The sequence below is a fragment of the Phyllostomus hastatus genome, unplaced genomic scaffold (genome assembly GCF_019186645.2).
Source record: "Phyllostomus hastatus isolate PE091 unplaced genomic scaffold, TTU_PhHast_1.1 phas_contig_34, whole genome shotgun sequence".
Lineage (NCBI taxonomy): Eukaryota > Metazoa > Chordata > Mammalia > Chiroptera > Phyllostomidae > Phyllostomus > Phyllostomus hastatus.
Window position 1 is genome coordinate 57,087,300 of NW_025333857.1, and position 18,709 is coordinate 57,106,008.

General features: G+C 51.5%; 2 protein-coding genes across 2 annotated transcripts; one reads left to right on the forward strand and one right to left on the reverse strand.

Annotated features, from left to right (window-relative positions):
• Window positions 1-7,611: 7,611 nt before the first annotated feature.
• ACTL7B (actin like 7B) lies at window positions 7,612-8,865 on the reverse strand. The gene has a single exon (XM_045840884.1). The coding sequence runs from the start codon at window positions 8,863-8,865 to the stop codon at window positions 7,612-7,614; it is 1,254 nt and encodes a 417-aa protein (XP_045696840.1).
• A 6,325-nt stretch (window positions 8,866-15,190) lies between these two features.
• ACTL7A (actin like 7A) lies at window positions 15,191-16,510 on the forward strand. Its single transcript, XM_045840883.1, has one exon. The coding sequence runs from the start codon at window positions 15,191-15,193 to the stop codon at window positions 16,508-16,510; it is 1,320 nt and encodes a 439-aa protein (XP_045696839.1).
• Window positions 16,511-18,709: the final 2,199 nt, after the last annotated feature.

The window sequence follows — 18,709 nt, forward strand, 5'->3', positions numbered from 1 at the left end:
TTTTCATCTTCTTCAGTGTTGTGTTGGCTATTCTGGGTCTTTTATTTTCCGTATAAGTGTTAGAATCAGATTGTTGCTATTCACAAACTACTTGCCTCAAAGTGGGTATAAGATGAGGAAGATGGCACCTAAATGCCAACTAACCCCACCTCTCATCACCTTATTCCCTTTTTTAAAGATTTTATTTAATTTTTAGAGAAAGCAGAAGGGAGGAAGAAAGAGGAGAGAAACATCGATGGCTTGCATGCCCCCAACCAGGGACCTGGCTTGCAACTCAGGCATATGCCCTGCCTGGGAATCAAAATGGCAACCTTTTGGTGAGCAGGCCACTCAGTGCACTGAGCCACACCCACCTGGGCTCATCATTTTATTCTGCTTCATTGCTGCTGAGTGGAGATGGAGGTACAGCTTGACTCAGAGCTACCAACACTACCCCAGGGAGCGAGAGGGTGGGAGGGGAGATCAGCTCCTCCTTCAGCCCCACTGAAACCTATTCTGTGTTTTCTTAGGTTCCGTGTTTGTTTTGGCAATCTTCATCACAGGGCCAATTATATTAACTATATTTCCTAACTTTTTGTGTTCTTGATGCTCTGGCATTTGGGAGTCTTACAAAAAATTAGAAAATATAGCTAATATTTATCACTAAAGGTAATAACAGCTTGCTGTGAGCACATCTTCTTTCACTTCTTTGAAGCCTTCTTATGCTTAGTTGTTGTGTTGTCCAAGATAAATAAAGTGGGACACTAGTTTAAGAGGTCAGGGCAGATTTTAATCAGTAAAATACTACTACGGCAGGGACAAGAGTTCCACTTCGACTTTCACAGAGGTGACTGGGCCTCTTAAAAGGAGAATGAGGGCTTGGGGGTGGCAGGGTGCAGAACCAGGGAAGTGAAACATTACACACAGCAGGAAGCAGCGGGGCTCCTCCCCTCCTGCAGCAGCTGGGCACAGGGGCCCTCTCTCCCTTCAGGTCTTGGCTGGAACAAAGAGTAAGTTCTTCTGGCATCTTTGCGTTTTCTCAGGCAGTCACTTTAAGGAGGGATGGGGTCATCCTAAGGATGTAGCCTTGATCTGTTAGAAACTAGGTTAGTGTTTGTTTAAGTCTTTATAGGCCCAGGTTTGGGCTTAGGGGAGCCTGGCTCGAGCTTGGTCAAGGAGAGCATTTTTATCAATGTCGGCGGGGGGGGGCGGGGGGGGGGTGCAGGCATTAGTTGTAAGAGGGAGGACCTGAGAGAATATGGCTAGTCCATCTTGGCAGAACCAGGGATTTTGACATAATTAGGAGTTTTAAAAGCTCCCCAGGTGATTCTAATATGCAACAAAATTTGAGACCCGCAAAACCAAGACAAGAACTTTGCCCTCCATTGTTTTAACACCCGCCGCCCCTTAACAAAGAAAAAAATTCCTCTAAGCAGATAGCATGCTCTGTGGTGTGTGTACCTAAATGTACGTCTGTAGGCATGTGCACACCCAAGCGAGGGGAGAGAACAGGTGTGGTCCTCTCAAGAAGATAGAAAGTGCTTAGAGCTGTGGAACAGTACCAAGCTGCCTGTGTTTTAATGAGGGAAACGAAAGGGGACTTGGTAGAATTCAACTCCATGTCCATTTATCTGGCCACGGAAAAGCGGGAGGGGTGCTTGTCCAGGTTGTGGTTCCGGAGTCAGTCAAGCAAGATCTTGTTGCTTCGCTTCTGTTCTCCCGGTCTTCTCCGATGGACACTTCCTGCCTGAAACCACGGAGCTAACTCTCGGTCTCTCTGCAACTGCTCAAGGGTCACCCTGAAAGCACCACTTTCTTGCCTACTTTCCCAGAACTCATTAAACACAGTTCTATCACTTCTTCCATGACTCACTTGGTTTCTAATTCTTATTTTACATACTTCCTAGAACTTCTTTCCATAGCCATGCAATGGCCTCTGGAATGCTAAAGGCTGAAAAAAAAATGGCAGATTCCAGGGCTCTATCTAAGGGAGCAAACATTTTTCTAGACTGAGTGCTACCTGGCTGGCCCTTTGGTGTTTCTGTGAAAATGAAACACTCAGTAGGGCCCGAGGCTTCCCTAGAGCCACGGTGCACACCGGAGTCACTGCGGGCCCCTGAAACCACAATGGTGCTCCCACTCCACGCCCCCTCCCCCAGACGCTGGGATTTAAGTGGGAGTGAGCTTGGGCATCAGTGTATTTACAAAGCTCCCCAGGTGACTCTGACAGGCAACCAGAGTTGGAGGGTTAAGAACCAGCATGCTAGGGACCCTGCAGAGTTCTGGGAAGAAAGAACAACACAAAGTTAAGACCTAGGAAATACAAAGGAAGACGCCTGGGAGCCACAAATGCAGCAGCATACCTCCCCCTGGGCGCCTGCTCAGTGCCAGGCCCAAGCTTGCCTGGAACGCAAAGAGGGAAAAGACACAGTCTCTGTCCTTTCCACCAAGTTGTGTGGCCAAGAAAAGCCAAGGCAGGCGTGCAAAGCCACAGCAGCGCCAAGGGACACAGGGAGAAGGCACCCCACCTGGGTGTATCAGGGAATACCTTCCAGAGGAGTGGACATTTGGGCTGTGCCTCAAAGGATGAGTGGAGCGTAGACAGGCGGTAAAAGATGTTCTGACCCTTAGTCACTCTGTAACCCTGGCTGGTCCCACACAAAGCCACCCCTTCTGGTTTACTTCTAAGCACTGACATTTGCCCAGGGTGTGCCGTGCACTCTTTTGAGCAGCCTCTCTTCTACAGTGTGTGTTAGAATCACACGGGGAACTTACCAGTGGCTTTCCCAGACCTACAGATGCAGTCTGGGGGGGAAGGTCCACATGGGGTGGGTTTGGTTTTGAAAGAGTTCCCTGGATGGTGCTGCTGCCCACCGTTTTTCTCCAGCTCCCCTGTTCCCCCTTTCAACAAACTCTTGGGTGGGAGGGAAGGAGGGGACATGATGTGCAATTCTTGCTGATTTCTATGAGGGTAAATACTCCCACCATAGCCGATTCCAAACTTTCAAGCTGTACCAGTTTAACAACCGGCTTTTGCAAAATCTCTGAATAGTTAACAGTGGGTTCTCACAAGCTGTTAAGAACTAGCTCCAGCATAACCAATACCCCACATTCCCCTCTTCCCACTGGTTAAGATCCACTGCATTACAAGAAAACATGGGACCAAAAGAGAAAAAACACTTTTCATCAAAGAGAACACCACTAATAGTTTATTGTATTGTAATTAAACTAATTAATTGATTGCTTAAGCCCACCTTTGGCAGATCTAACCCTTGGAGCTCACCTGGTAGTGAACATCTGGGGGAGAGAGACCAGCTGCCCAGAGAGGCTGTAAGGAGAACGGGCCTCCTGCGATGTCTCAATGGTAAGACTTCACCACACGATGTCACTCTCACACTTGCTTATTTCTGTCTCTGGCACTCTCGGGCAAGATATGTCTCTCCTTTGCTTAAAGATCAGCATTCTTAACTTTCAGACCTCAGGATGAATATAAAATTCAGACATGTTTGCTGTTCATGACTTGAAAGCAATTTTTTACATGTCCTTTTTTCTTATAAAAAAGATGGATAATTTGCAGAAAAAGAGGCGACAAGGGCAAAGAGACATTTGGGAATCACAAAACTTCGATTTAGCACGAGGCTGATTTAGCAGGACGGTGAACATGGACAAGATTCTTAACCTCTCCAAGGCTCAGGGTCCTCCTGTGTAATGCGGGAGGTCACGCTGGAACCTCTCCCTCATACACTGGGCATTAAGTCGTTTCAGCTAGCCGGTACTAAGCATCCACCCCGTGTCCAGGTCTGCCCCGGGCACAAAGACGACGAAGTCAAGGACATTGAGGTTCCTGTCCTTAAGAAGCTCCAAGTCCAACCTCCGGAACAAATATCTAAACAAGAGACTAAAGGACGACGGCGAGCAGACATTCAGCTAGGTTTCCGTACTTTAGCATTCGCATGATGACATTCTCTACTGACTTGATAAAAATTCATTGTGTGTGTAGTAGCTTTTTTGTTGGGAAATAAATGAAGTGCTGGTCTTAATGTTTCCATTGTAACAGGCCTCTCCAGGCCTGGCCCCTGCGCATTGGAGACGGTGCGCAGGAGCACCACTGTGGAGAAAGGCTCAGAGGCAGTAAGCCCGTCTTCAGAGGCGAACTGCAACGCTGCAACGCACTCTTCAGAGGAGCCAGGCCACCCGCAGGACTCGCGGAAACAAAAGTCTGACGGTAGAGGGCGCCCTAGGCGCAGTTTCATTCGTAGGGCACTTTGTCATCAGAGTATGGCACTCTGAGTTTTACGCTCCTTCGTGCGTCAGCTTCCAGCAGGCTCCGTCCTGGTAACAAACGTTGTTGCAACAGTTCTCGGCCACACACCCCAATCTCAGGCCAATCTTCCAAGCAAAAGGCATGTGATTCCCTCAGCACCGACGTACTGAAGTCGCATGTTCACCTCCAGCCCATCGTTGGGGCAAAGTAGATGGACGGCTCTGATTGGCTTAGCTCTGGTCACATGCCCCCGCCTTGGCAGACAGCCCTGGGCCACTCTGGTGCCCATGCAGAAACTGGGAGATGTGGGGAAGGGACCAGGGGGAAATGAAGGCATCGACTCTAGGTTCCACCTGGGGAGTGTTAGCTGGGTCTGAGTGTCCTGAGGTTTAGAGGAGGGACAAAGGGACACAGGCAGGGATCATGAGCTGCACTTACTATGCTCCTCTACACTTCCCTCTGCTAGCATCGCCTTCATGCAGAATTCTTCGATTTTTTATTTGTATGTGTTTGTTTTCGCATCAGAATTTAGTCAGACACTTAGAAGCTGGTCATGTTCTTCACCTCTCTACTGGTGGGGAGGGAGAGGGGCACTGTGCTCTCAGAGACCTTTAGTTACCACCCCTCCCTTACCCCGTTTGTCTCGAATACTTCACTCCTATTCTTCCTCTACTTGGCATTTCAAGGCCCAAACCATTTCCCATTCTTCAGGACAGGAAGTTGCCCTCACCTGCAAGGAGCACCCCGAGTGCTTCTGGCTGCAGCCATCCTGCCCTGCACCTACTTTCTTTCTCCCAGAGTCAGGGGGTGGGGGGAAATCTCTAGCCCTCTGTGGTCTCTCTCGAATCCTCCTCATTGCCGTGAGATTATACACCTGTGTTCATCCACCATCACTTTCAGTTTTAGGAGGGAAAGGATACAAACAAAAAAGTTAGTCATCTTAAACTGAAATCGCTGACCCACATTAAACCCCCTGTTGTGCCTGTGGTTGGCTTAAATAAATTTCACATCAAGGATGAAGTGATCGGTGTTTGTACAGGCTCTGCCACACCAGGGATGCTCTTGGAGGAGGAGAGCATGCAGTGAGGGCACTGAGGCTGTGACTGTGGGGACAGGGGACGTTGCTGAGGATGTGGGGATAAGGAGGAGGGGATGGGGTCGGGACAGGTAGACACAGACATGGGCTTTGGAGATCTCCGAGGCCAGCACGTGGAGGGGGGTTCACAAGCCACACTCATTTACTGCCTGTGTGATTTGGGGCATATCACTTTCCCCTCTACAAGCCTCTACTTCTCTCTGTGTACCTCATCAAGTTTTTAGGGTTAGTACTGATCAAAGGTTCTTGGGTTGCAAGCAATAGAAATGAGTGCTGTCTAATTAAGCAAAAGATGATGAAGAGCAAGTACATATGAGGCATCAGGGTGGTAGAGACTTTGGCAATCTGAGGAATATAGGTCCCAGTGAAAAAAATTGCATTTAAGTAAAACAATTTATACACTGTGCTGGCCAAACAAAATCTGTGAGCCTACAGGCCTCCAGTCTGCAACCCCCAGGGAAGATCCCAAGTTCCTGCGGAACACCAAGGCTCTGCCGCCCCAGGAGAACTCAAAATCCAGGCTAGAAGCCTGATTCTGGGCAATGGGGAAGGACTGGATAGCAAGGTGCTAAGCAATTAAGACTGTGTCTGGTTCTTTGCCAAGTCTGTAGCCCCTGGTACAGTTCCAGGACAGAAGGACCCTCACAGAGTGCCCCTAAACAGGTCTAAGGTAAGAGGTGGCTCAGAGACGTTTGGCAGGCCATCAGATTACACAGCTCACATGTTAGATCCCACGGACACCTGGTCATGGGCCCCCGGTCACAGGCTCCATCAGGATGGTAGGGTGGAAAGAGAGGCAGAAAGCATCATCTTCTAAGTGGACTGTCATTCACCAGCTGAAATCTCACGAGACTCAGACAGGTCTCCCTTAGCCCCAAAGTCCCAAAGTGGCCACCATGCCTAGCGCTTCTACATTTATGGCTTTCCAACACACCACCCTCCCACCCCAAAAACATTGAGCTCAGGCATGTCTCCTCACCAACGTCATGTCCACGGAATCCCCCACTAGCTGTGCCTGAATGATCCTGAGGGAAGGGCCACATTCTGGTCATTTCTCGGTCTCCAGCTCTGGGCCCCATAGTAGATGCTTGGTAAGTGCTTAATGGTCGCTAACCATTAAGAATCACTGTGATAGGTTGAATGTTTGTGCTCCATGCCACCTCCAAAATTTGTGTGTTGAAAACCTCATGCCCCAAGTATCAGATGGGGCCTTCGAGGGATGATTAAGTCACGAGGGCAGAGCCCTCAGGAGAGACATTAGCGCCCTCTCTGAGGCCCCAGAGAGACCCCTCATCCCTTCCAGCAGGGGAACACAGCAAGATGTCGGCAGTCTGCAACCCAGAAGAGGACCCTCACTGAAACTGGGCCATGCTGGCACCCCAGTCTTGGACTTCCAGTCTCCAGAATGGGAGAAATACATTTCTGTTGTTTACAAGTCACCTAGTCTGTGTTTGTCCTTCTGGAAATAATCATGACCTGGGTCAGGAGACCTGGATTCATCCAACATGGCCCCTCCCTCCTGGTCCCCACTTTGACAGGAGGGAGAGAACCACATGATTTCCAAACAGCCCCCTGGGGTCCTTCAACATCCTGTGGATTCACTGGCTCTACTTTGTGACTTAAAAAAAAAAAAAGCTGCAATTTTTTGGCTGAAGTCGAAAGGTGGGTGGGCAGAAATGGCCCCTCACACTCAGGAGACACATACCTGTGGGCTGCACTTCTGAAGGGGCAGGCAGTGAGGGTGCCTGGGACAATCAGGCAATGATGAAGCTCTGGACCGGTGACCGGGGGCCAGAAACTGGAACTGGACATCATACACCTGGTGGTGAGTGCCTGCCCACCATTTAACTACATGACCCAAGGGACTTAACTAAGGGACTTAACTAGTCCCTTAATCTGAGCCTTCTTTTCCCCCTTGGTCCAAGGGCGGGCGAGGAAGCAATGTGAGTGCTGAATTGGGCTTTCAACCAAGGAACTAAAGGAACAGGAAGCGACACTCTGAGCTCTGAGATGATGTCACCCTCATGAGGGGAGGGGCCAGTGAGGAGAGCCCCACCCACCTGCCTGGCAACCCTGCTGCCCCCCTTTACTCAGAAGAGCAAAAGGTGCTCCTACCTCTACTCCTAACTCACCACCACCTTCTGCTATCTGACTAAAGCAAGAAATCCAGACTAGACAAGAGCATTGCATTAAAATTTTATGTGAAATTCTGTAAATGTATAGAGTGGCCTGAGGTCATCCCCAAAGGCCTGGCCTGTCCAGGTACCACTGCTCAGCACTTGGTGTAGATGGCCACACTGCCCCGCTCCTCAAACTCTTCCTTGCTGACCCAGAGCTGCTGGAACGCCTGCAGGGATGCCAGGATGGAGCCTCCCGTCCACACGGACGTCTTCCTCTCGGGGGCCGCAGCCACAGTGGGGCTGTCACCAGGACACAGGAGGCTCAGCTCCCTCTGGAAGCGCTCAGGAAAGCCATCCAGCATGGTGCAGCCACCACACAGCAGCACGTTGGCGGCCATCTCCTCCTTGAAGCCTTCCCCCTGGCAGCAGCCCAGGCACGTCGCTGTGAGCTCAGGGAGGCCGGGCTGGGTGCTGCCCACCAGGGTGGGCTTGAAGAGCATCTCTGCGCACTGCACGCGCTCACGGCCAATGGTGATGAGCTTGCCGTCCGGGAGCTCGTAGTCCACGCGCAGCTCCTCCAGGGACAGGCCGAGCTCTTTCTCCGGCAGCAAAGCTGAGTAGCAGCACGTCTTCTTGATGTGCTCGATGATGTGCAGGTGGTCGTCAGTGAACTTGTGGCCGGCCTCGTTGAGCAGCTGCAGCAGGTAGTTGGTGAGGTCGCCCCCGGCATAGTCGACGCGGCCAGTCAGGCCTGGCAGCACGTTGCCCTCTGAGATGGGGACCACGTGCGAGACGCCGTGCCCGCTCTCCACCACCAGCCCTGTGGTCTTGCCGTAGGAGTAGATGGACAGCAGCGACTGGGACGCCACGTGCATGGCGGGGATGCTGAAGGTCTCGAACATGAGCTCCGCATACTTCTCCCGGTTACTGCTGGGGCTGAGCGGGGGGTCGGACACCAGCACAGCATACTCCTGCGGGGGGATCTTCATGGCGGTGTGGAAGATGTACTCCCAGATGTTCTGCACGCAGTCCCAGTCCACCACAACGCCGCATTTTAGAGGGTTAACCAGCTTCAGAGGTGCCTCCATGTTGAGCAGCTCATGGCCCACGTAGGTTTCCTTGCGGGCATCGCCCACATCAGCCGCCTCGGAGTAGTGCTTGCCCACCGTGGAGGAGATGAAGTAGGTGGGCCTCGGCTCTCCTGCATAGCCACACTTGCAGTACTGCGAGCCCAGGTCGATAACGAGCGCCTTGATCTTGCGCACATACTTGGGCTTCATCTTCAGCTGAGTAGCTGAACCTGTGTCCCGAATGCCAGCATCGGGAGCTGATAGCATTCCTGCCTCTCCAGGGTCACCCTGAGCCGTGCCCATGGGCACGGGGCTCTGGCTGTTCCTCGAAGCCATCTGCCTTCCTTGCTCACCTTTCTCACATCACATCCTAGAGCTCCGTGGAGAGAAAGGAAGGCCCACCTCCAGCAGTGCCTTGGCAACCACTCAGGATTGTGATGTCACTGGGGGCTGGTCCATTCCAACAGCCTGGGGAGGGCTTGGCCTTGGGGAGCCATGATCCGTCACCCCACCCCCATCCGCCTGACTTGACTTTGCTCAGGACAGAGCAGGTGACCAGCCCTGTTTTAGAAACCCAAGCACACTGGGGTCTCAGGGGTTTCTGCTCCTGGCCCCCTTACACTCCCTCTGCTCACTAACTGGACACTTTTTTCTCCTCTGCTTCTGGAATGCCAGGGTGATACATATTTGAGCCATTACAGGAAGCCAGGTACTTTACCAGAAACCTCACAGGTTATTTCGCAGAATCCCGTGGGTAGGCAGAGTGGAGGAAATTGGGTTCAGCATTCCGATGGCTTGCCCATGAGCCGACAGCTCTTAGAGTTTGTACTTCAAGCCAAGTTCATCCAATCCCTATGCACCAGGTCTCCCTAAAGAGTGTGAAGGCCCCAATAGTACTTTCATTCTTTCATTCAACATTTACTATGGTTTGTGGTGGGTCCAGCCCAGTATAGCCTGACGGTGACAGAGAGAAACCCAGCCACTGCCAGTGCTCAGTCTGGGTGGGAAGAAGGTGGAATAGATGCAGAGGAGTTTGCGGGTGAAAGTCTATTGGGGGAGCAGAGGTGCACAAAACTCGGAGCACTCACTGGAAGGAGGCAGTCAGAGGTCCCCTAAGACATGATGCTTAACTCAAGTTCTGAAAGATGTGTGGGTATTTGTCAGGTAGTTCAGAGGAGGAGAAGACATCCCCAGCAGAAAGCACAATTGAGCAAAGGTTCAACGGGGGGCATGGTGGGAGACTGCCTGTAGGGAAGGTGTTTGGAGGAGTGGACGAAGCTAGAGGGGTCACGGAGCCAACCAGGGAGTGCCTCAACCGCTAGGAGCAGGAGCTTGGATTAAATTGAGGACAGCTGGCAAACCATGACGACTGAGAGGAGTGGTCAGATTTGACTTCTGGGAAAATTTTAGAAAGATCTGTGTTTATAATAAAGAGGAGCAAAATTCTGAGACTTGGAAGGAGAACTGAAGAAATTCTTGTAAAACTTGGCCCTGGCCTGTGTGGCTCCGTCGGTTGGAGCGTTGTCCCATATACCAAAATGTGTGGGTTTGATGCCCAGTCAGGGCTCATACCTAGGTTGCAGGTTCAATCGCTGTTCAGGGCGCATATGGGAGGCAACCGATTGCTGTTTCTCTTTCTCCCTTCCTCTCTCTCTAAAACCAATGAAAAATCTCCTCAAGTAAGGATTAAAAAAAAATTCATGTAAGACTCAGAGCTGGCCGAAATTAGACATGTGATTGTGTGGAAGAGAGCAAGGGACATGTTCTAAAAAAGTTTAGAAGGTAGAATCTAATCCAACTGGATGGCTCCCCAATTCAATCCGCGTTTGAGGCCTTCTCTGGTTGGCTCCTGCGCCACCTCCAGCCTCAAGCCTTGCACTTACATTAGATGATTGGATTGGATGGGAAGAGTAAGGGAGAAAGATGAACCTCTTACCTCTGCCCAAAGACAGAAAGATAGTCTGTCATCCAGAATGGACAAATTCATTAGATTTCCATAGGGCCCTCCATCCCAAATTGCCCCCGCCCTACCAAAACAAACCAACAAACATTAGGGCTATGGTGATAAAGAAATTAGAAAAAAAAAAGGGGGAGAGAAACAACTGGGACTGAGTTTTCAAACAGAATTAAGAAGAGCAGACCTTGCTGAGGGATTAGGTGATATGGACAGGAAAGAAAAGTTAAGATTTTATTTTTAGAGAGGGGGGAGGGAGGGAGAAAGAGAAGGAGAGAAGCATCAATGTGTTGTTGACTCTTACATATCCCCTGGCCCCCAACCCAGGCATGTGCCCTGACTGGGAATTGAACCAGTGACCCTTGGTTCACAGGCCAGTGTTCAATCCACTGAGCCACACCAGCCAGGGCTGAAAAGGAGGGTTTTAAGACATAATTAACACTACTATAAAGCATGTAAAAATGTTCATGAAGAACTCCTGCGCATTTTTGTTTGCTGAACTGTTTCTTGAACCATGGTACCCTGAAACTGGATTATGTGGAGAACAACTTTACGAGGACCACAGTTATGAGCACCACCATGCTCCATCGGTGGTGTCACAAATCACAGAACCTGAGGACTGGACACTTGATCTGGCGTGAACAGCTGTGGGTCAAAACTCTTCCTCAGCTTGGAGTTACCTATGTACCTCTCTGAAGACGCTGTTAATTGGTCTTGGATCTACATTTGAGGTTGTGCAGGGCAAGCTGATTCTTCCACGTGACAATCCTCATGCAACTTAACAGCAATGCTCACCAAAACCCAAGCCCACTTCTTCCATTCCTCGTGGAAAGCCAGTACAGAATAGAAAGATGAGTAAGGAATGGCACTCCAAAGGCCCGAGTTCAAGTCTAGCTTCATCACTATTAGTATAATCTGTATGACCTCGGGCAAACTGCTCAAAACGTTAGTTGACTCTGATCATAGCAATATTGTGTCCCCTCATCAACTTGATCCCTATCCACTGCCTCCAGGTTTCTGTCTCGACAGCCAGGTGGATGGTGGGGCCCCTCATATAGGAAGAGAGAGTGCAGGGGCAGGAGCAGTTCACACAGAGGGAGACAGTGTGTTCCCACCAGGGCATGCTGACTTAGACAGGGGTGTGCTGGCCTAGAGACCACTCGACTGTGGTAAATGGAGCTCCAGAGCCAGATCCAGAGCCAGATTTGGGTCCTCAGTGGAGTCTCTCCACTCTCCGAAGAGAGCTCCTTTCCCTTCCACCTCGAGGAAAATGGACATAGTCTTGGTGTTCGGGTTACCCCAGTGGGGGCTGAGCTTTGGGAATGAGGCTCACAGTGTCTCCTTGGCAAGGAACGCTCTTCTTTGCTGGGAGCCCCTGACTCAGGGGTGCCCAATGTCAGCATTGAAGAGCTGGATTCCTAGGGCTAAACAGCCCTCGGCTGGAAATACTTCGATTCAGTAAGGCTGGGGTGGGAACCAGGAATCTTCACGTATGAAAAAAGATGCTGTATCTTGGCCTTTTCCTTACTAGATTCTCTTTCTTCCCTCCCACAACTGCTGAAGTACAGGGGCCTGGTTCACCTTTATGTCAAAGGTCAAGGGTGAGTCGTGTCTCAAAACTGGAAGCTGGGAACTGAGATATCAGTCACCTCGGGATTGTTTTCGAGGATCACCTCCTTTTTTTAATCTGTTTGGTTTTTGTTTTGTTTTGTTTTGTTTTGTTTTGGTCCTGGGCCAGCGAAGCAAAAGTAGGTGTGATCCAATGAGAAAATGTAGTCCAAGGTAGCAGGAGCAAATCTAGAGTCTCCACCCTGAGGCACCCCACCAGATGGCTAATGACAAGGTGCGGGGTCTGTGTGACAGGCACTGGAGGTTCTGGGTGTAGAGTGCCCACAGCCTCTATATTCTCCCATCATACCACTGTGGGGTGGCCCCGAGAGCAGAGAAGGGACACAAGGGGCCACATGGAAGCCAAGGGGGAAGGCGTTTCACTTAGGAAAGAACACCCAAGCATGCGATATCCTGACAGGGAGCATAAAAGGAGTGAACAGAGTCCACTGGCTGGAGCCTGAGGATGGATCATGAGGACCCTGTGACAGACCCGGTGGAGTGACTGGCCTTTAGCTGGCACAGCACCTCCCCCACCTACGACGACAGAAAAGGGGAAGGATGGGCAAGCACAGGCAGGGGGAGGAGCACGTGAAACCGCGTGTCAGGATTTGAGTGTCTCAGTGAAGTGGGGTGCACGGGTTGAGTGCCAGGGGAACAATGGCCCCTGGAAACTGTTCACATCTTCACCCCTGGCACCTGTGACTATGTTACCTTTCGTGGCAAAGGGGACTTTGCAGAGGTGTGAGTTAGGGAGTTCGAGATGGTTAACTACCCTGGAACACCCAGGCGGGCTCAAAGGAATCACAAGGGTCATACTGACAGGGAGACAGGAGGGGGCAGGTCAGAGGTGTGACAAAGAAGCCGAAGTCGAAGCCCGGGCTGGCGTAGCTCAGTGGATTGAGCGCGGGCTGGGAACCAAAGTGTCCCAGGTTCGATTCCCAGCCAGGGTACATGCCTGGGTTGCAGGCCATAACCCCCAGCAACCACACATTGATGTTCCTCTCTCTCTCTCTCTCTCTCTATCTTCCTCCCTTCCCTCTCTAAAAATAAATAAATAAATAAATAAATAAAAAAAAGAAGCCGAAGTCTGAGAGGTCTCTGAAGTGAAGGAAGGGGCCACAAGACGAGGAATGTGGGCGGCCTCTGAGAGCTGGAAAAGGCAAGGGAAGGACTAGACCCCGGAGCCTCCAGAAGGAAGCAGGCCCTGCCAACACCTTGCTTTTAGCCCACTGTGGATTTCTGACCTCCAGAATGATAATAAATTTGTGTTTTAAGCCATTATTATTTGTGGATTTGTTACAGCAGCAATAGAAAAGGAATACAGATCCATCCAGGAATCCAGGGCAGAAAAATGTATTACACAGTTGCAGATTCTCAAAATTCAAGAAGGGTTGAGAAGGAACACAGATGCTTCTAAATTAAAGATGCCTTATCCTGTAAGTTCTTTTGAAGTAAAGTCAAACAATGCAAGTTGGCCATAGAAACCCCTGAAGAGCAGAGGCAAGTAAACTATTTTTCAGGCAGCCAGGTATACAGAAAAGTACTTCCCTATTCTTTCAAAACTCTATGCGCTCTCACCCTCTACCCAATGAACCAAGAAGCTGAGATTTTGTTTCTGAAATGACAGCTTGGCTGTTGCCATCAGACAGTCACAAGGCTCACAAGACTGGACTTGGTCCTTGTCTTCTCTCACAGCCCACAAGGAGCCAAGGACACCCCCAGTAACTAACTCCCTTAAAGGAGGAAGCCCACCACTGTAGTGGCTGCCTTTCATGAGGAGCACACGGCTGCACACCGTAAGGCTGGGTTCTGGGCGCCTGGAGAGCGGCAGGTGTCAGCAGCAACAAGCCCAGCTTCAGAGATGGCACGGGAGGCGGTGGCTGAGCAGCCTCAGAGGCTGGTGCTGGTCCCATCAAGGTCTGTCTACAGCTCACCCCTGGGAAGAAGCTGTCATCAGGAGAGCTTGCTACTGCTGGCTGGACCATCCTGGGGTGAGTTACGCACTTAAGAGCCTCCATGGTCTCATCAGTGAATCTCCATAAGGTCTAATTTCATTGCCAACCCACTGACCCAGGTGAAGGATAAACGTGTGTACAAATAGGTGTCCAAAAATAATTCTTCTGCAAATTGTCCTAAGGAACACATGAGATAAAAGTTCTTGGCCCAATCACCATGGCAGCAAGTACTTCCTGCTGAGAGCTAAATCGGATGGTGTTAACTCCCTGCTCAGAGTCCTCTGGCACTGACCTCACGCCGAGTGAGAGCCCAAGTCCTCGCCATGGCCCAGGAGGCCCAACATGAGCTGCTCACCCTTCCTGCCCCCTTAGTTCCCCTATGCCATGTCTTTTACCTCGCCCTCTCCACTCCAGCCACACCCACCTTCTTGGAATCCTCGAACTCGGGGGCTGGCAAGCTTTTTCTGGAAAAGGCCAGGTAGGCAATATTTATGTTCAGCTTTGGGAGCCATACAGGCCCTTGTCGCAATGACTCAACAAATGCAGCCACAGACAGCGGCTGTGTCCCAATATCATTTTATTCACAAACACAGGCCACAGGCCCACGTGTGCCGACCCCTGCTCCAGCTCGTCAGAAGCGTGTCTGCTTCTGCTCCTCTGCGTCCGTTGCTTGGACACACATGCAGCTCTCTCCCTCGCCCCTGCAGGTCTTCCCTCAGTGTCGCTGTCTCCGGGGGCCCTGCCCAGGCACCCTACCACGGCCACCCTCCCCGTCCCTTTTCAGTTATTGTCCCTGTCTCCCCAACTCCCACTGATTAAAATGTCAGCTCTACAAGGACAGAGAATTTTCTTGTTTCACTTCTGCCTTCTATTCCCAGCTGCCTTACACAGAGCAAACACTCAATAAATATTGACTAGATGAACCAGGTTGACTACAAAATTTAGACAAAGGTGAATCGCCTCAAAAATCCTACCCAAATCGACCCTAACGTAGGACAAAGTTTCCCAGTACCTAGAAAGCCCCAGGTCATGATTATGTCATAATCAATGATGTCATCTTTGGGAAAATTCTCAAGGTGCCCTCTGATTTAGCCTCTCAGGCTCTGAAGCCAGTGGGATCAAGGAACTCCCTGAGAGCAAGATGGCTCTTGATAGCACGTGGGCCCCCCCGGCAGTAGTCATGGGCGACGGGCCTAACAAGAGGAAGGGTGAACAGGCCCCCACGAACACCCAGGTCCTGCAGACGGACTTCCTGAAGGATGGCCCCGCCAAGCGGGCTGTGTGGGTCCACCACACCTGTTCGGAGCCAGAACCTACTAAAGCAGCAGAGGTCAACGAGAAGCCCAAGGTAAAGGTGACCAAGGCTGTGGTCGTGGACCTTGGCACTGGCTACTGTAAATGTGGCTTCGCTGGGCTGCCAAAGCCCAGCCACAAGATCTCATCGACTGTGGGCAAGTCCTGCACGGAGACCGCCAGCACGGGGGACAGCCGCAAACAGACATTCGTGGGGCGGGAGCTCCTCAATCCAGAGGTTCATCTCAAGCTAATCAACCCTCTGCGGCACGGCATCATCGTGGACTGGGATTCTGTGCAGGCGATCTGGGAATATCTCTTCCAGCAAGAGATGAAGATCGCCCCCGAGGAGCATGCGGTCTTGGTTTCGGACCCACCCCTGAGCCCGCACAGCAACAGAGAGAAGTACGCCGAAATGCTGTTTGAGACCTTCAGAATGCCCGCGATGCACATCGCCTACCAGTCCCGCCTGTCCATGTACTCCTACGGCAAGACCTCCGGCCTGATTGTGGAGGTCGGCCACGGCGTGTCCTATGTGGTCCCCATCTTTGAAGGCTATCCTTTGCCCAGCATCACGGGACGGCTGGACTATGCGGGCTCTGACCTGACAGCCTACTTACTGGGCCTGATGAACAATTCAGGAAAACACTTCACCGAGGACCAGATGGGCATCGTGGAGGACATCAAGAAGACACGCTGCTTCGTGGCCCTGGACCCCATCGAAGAGAAGAAAGTCCCAGCTACTGCGCACACGACCCAGTACACTCTGCCAGACGGGCAGCAGATCAGCCTGGGCCAGGAGAGGTTCCTCTGCTCGGAGATGTTCTTCAAGCCGTCTCTGATCAAGTCCATGCAGCTGGGCCTCCACACCCAGACGGTGTCCTGCCTCAACAAGTGCGACATCGCCCTCAAACGGGACCTCATGGGGAACATCCTGCTCTGCGGGGGCAGCACTATGCTCAGAGGTCTCCCTAACCGTCTGCAGAAGGAGCTGAGCAGCTTGTGTCCCCATGACAACCCCCAGGTCAACGTGTTGCCTGAAAGAGACACTGCGGTGTGGACGGGTGGCTCCATCCTGGCATCGCTCCAGGGCTTCCAGGCACTGTGGGTCCACCGCTTTGAGTACGAGGAGCACGGGCCTTGCTTCCTCTACAGAAGGTGCTTCTGAACTCTCATGCAGCGTGGTCGCTGCGGCTGCCCTGTGCCCGCTCTGCCGGGCGAGCACCTCCTCGCATGCAGGGAGCTGAGCCAGCACGCTCGCTCGGGCAGGATTAAACAGTCTGTTCCCCTCCGCAGTGTTTTTCTTTGCTTCCTGACTTAATGAGAACATACGTGCAGCTCTGCCTTAAAATACGCATTTGCCAACATAAAAGCAGAGGTAGGGGACGGGATGGTAGAAAAGACGTGCTTCACATGTTACCTGCTTGAATGTTCTTGGGAGAAACTAGCTCTAAAATTAGGGTGGCCCTTATTTTGTGCACTTCCCACTGTAGGAACTACTGTATTGTTAAAATCTGCTTGGAAGGGGGCGTGCCGACCGATCACACGCTGCTGTGATGTAGAAGATCCCTCCTGATAAACACCAATAGGAAGTACACTGCTGTGGTCCCATCTCTCACAAAGCACCTGAATACCAGCGTCTGGCCTCCAGGAGGGGACCACCAATGTTGTTAGGATTACCTTGTAGACTTCCATCTCTTACACAGGAGCCCAAGTCTTACTATGGTCTGGAATCTCCTGCACCCGGCCCCCCACCCCACCAAAGGCACACGTCCAAGCACTCGCAGGAGAGCTGCGGCATCTCTACCATGCCAGGGGGAAAGGCCCTACAGAACCGCGCTCATAGCCCCCAGGTCTGCCTAGACAGCCTGAAAGACACGCACGGTAGACTCGGGGTCCAGGCCTGGTGCGTGAGCACAGCTGGCGAGCACCAGCAGCAGGCTGGAGCAGAGGTAGCCACAGACACCCCTGGAGTTCCTGCAGCTGGGCAACTCAGATCAGCTAGGAGCTGGGGGCACTGACATGAGAAGGAGGTGTGTATGTTCATCTGTTTCTGCCCAAACCACTCAAGGTCAACCCTCTGTCAACATTCACTGATGGGTGGGTTGAAGTTTGGTTGATTCTTAACCTTTGAACCTCTTTGGCAGGGTGATAAAACCTGGGATTAGAGGAAAACAATCATGCAGAAATACTATCTTCAGATCCGTTAAGGGTCTATAACCCAAGTCAAGAACTCCTCTCCCAAAAAGTGAGGGTCTTGATGACAGAGAGGCATGGGAGGTGGCTCCGGAGGATGGGAATATCCAGGCCATCCTAGGCCCAAACATCATTCTGTCTTTTCAGATGAAAAGTATCAGCTCTGACCAGCGCGGCTCAGTTGGTTGGGCACTGTCCCCCAAAGTGAAAGGCTGCCAATTCAATTCCTGGTTGGGGCACATGCCTGGGGTGCGGGCCTCGTCCCCCATCGGGGGGGGGGGGGGGGGTGTGAGAGGCAACTAATCAATGTTTCTCTCCCTCTCCTGACCTTCCTCTCTCTCTAAAATAAATCTTTAAAATGAAAGATACCAATATAAGGCTAAACAACTGCATAGTCTTTTTTTAAAAACATTTTTATGAATTCCCTCACTTGATCCTTACGCCCTTGTAGAAAGAAAGAATCCTCTTCCCAAATAAGTGAATGCTCTTTAGTATTTGGAAGTCTTAGCCCAGTGGCTCGCTGGCAACGTCTGAGGATATTTTGGGTTGTTATAACAGGAGTGGGCAGTATGTGATACTGGCATCAAGAGAGCAGAGGCCAGGGATGTGGCCACCCTACAATGGGCAAGACAGCCCCCTGCAACAAGGAATGACATGACCCGAAGTGTCACAAGTGCCAAGGCTGAGAAACCCAGTGGGCACACAAGCTGTAGCAAAGCAAGAGTCAGTGAGATTAAATGACTGTGTCCAAGGACACTAAAATGGATGGACTCATGGCTTTGTTCTTTCCTGCAAGCCAGGAGGACATCTTGTTATTCTGGAACTTGGTTGTCAAGCTCCTGGGACTTGAGCCAAACGAGTAACAGTGAAGCGGCCTACCATGGGGCACACGCAAGCACCGGGGGAGCAGAGAGAACACGGGAATCCAGAGCGGGTCGTCAGTGTTGCCAAACAGCACAGTGCTAGCTCCGGCTGGTCCTCGGAACCTTGGATATTCGTGGTCACTTAGCTTCTAAGATGTTCGTGCTCACCCCAGTTGCTAACGAATATGACTGACAAGTAGGCACGACCAGAGACTCCCAGGGCCTTGTCCAGGAGGTGCTTCTAGTGAAGCACTGAGGTTCATGGGCCAGCATAGCCCAGGGGCGGTGCGAGAGGGGAGCTAAGTCTG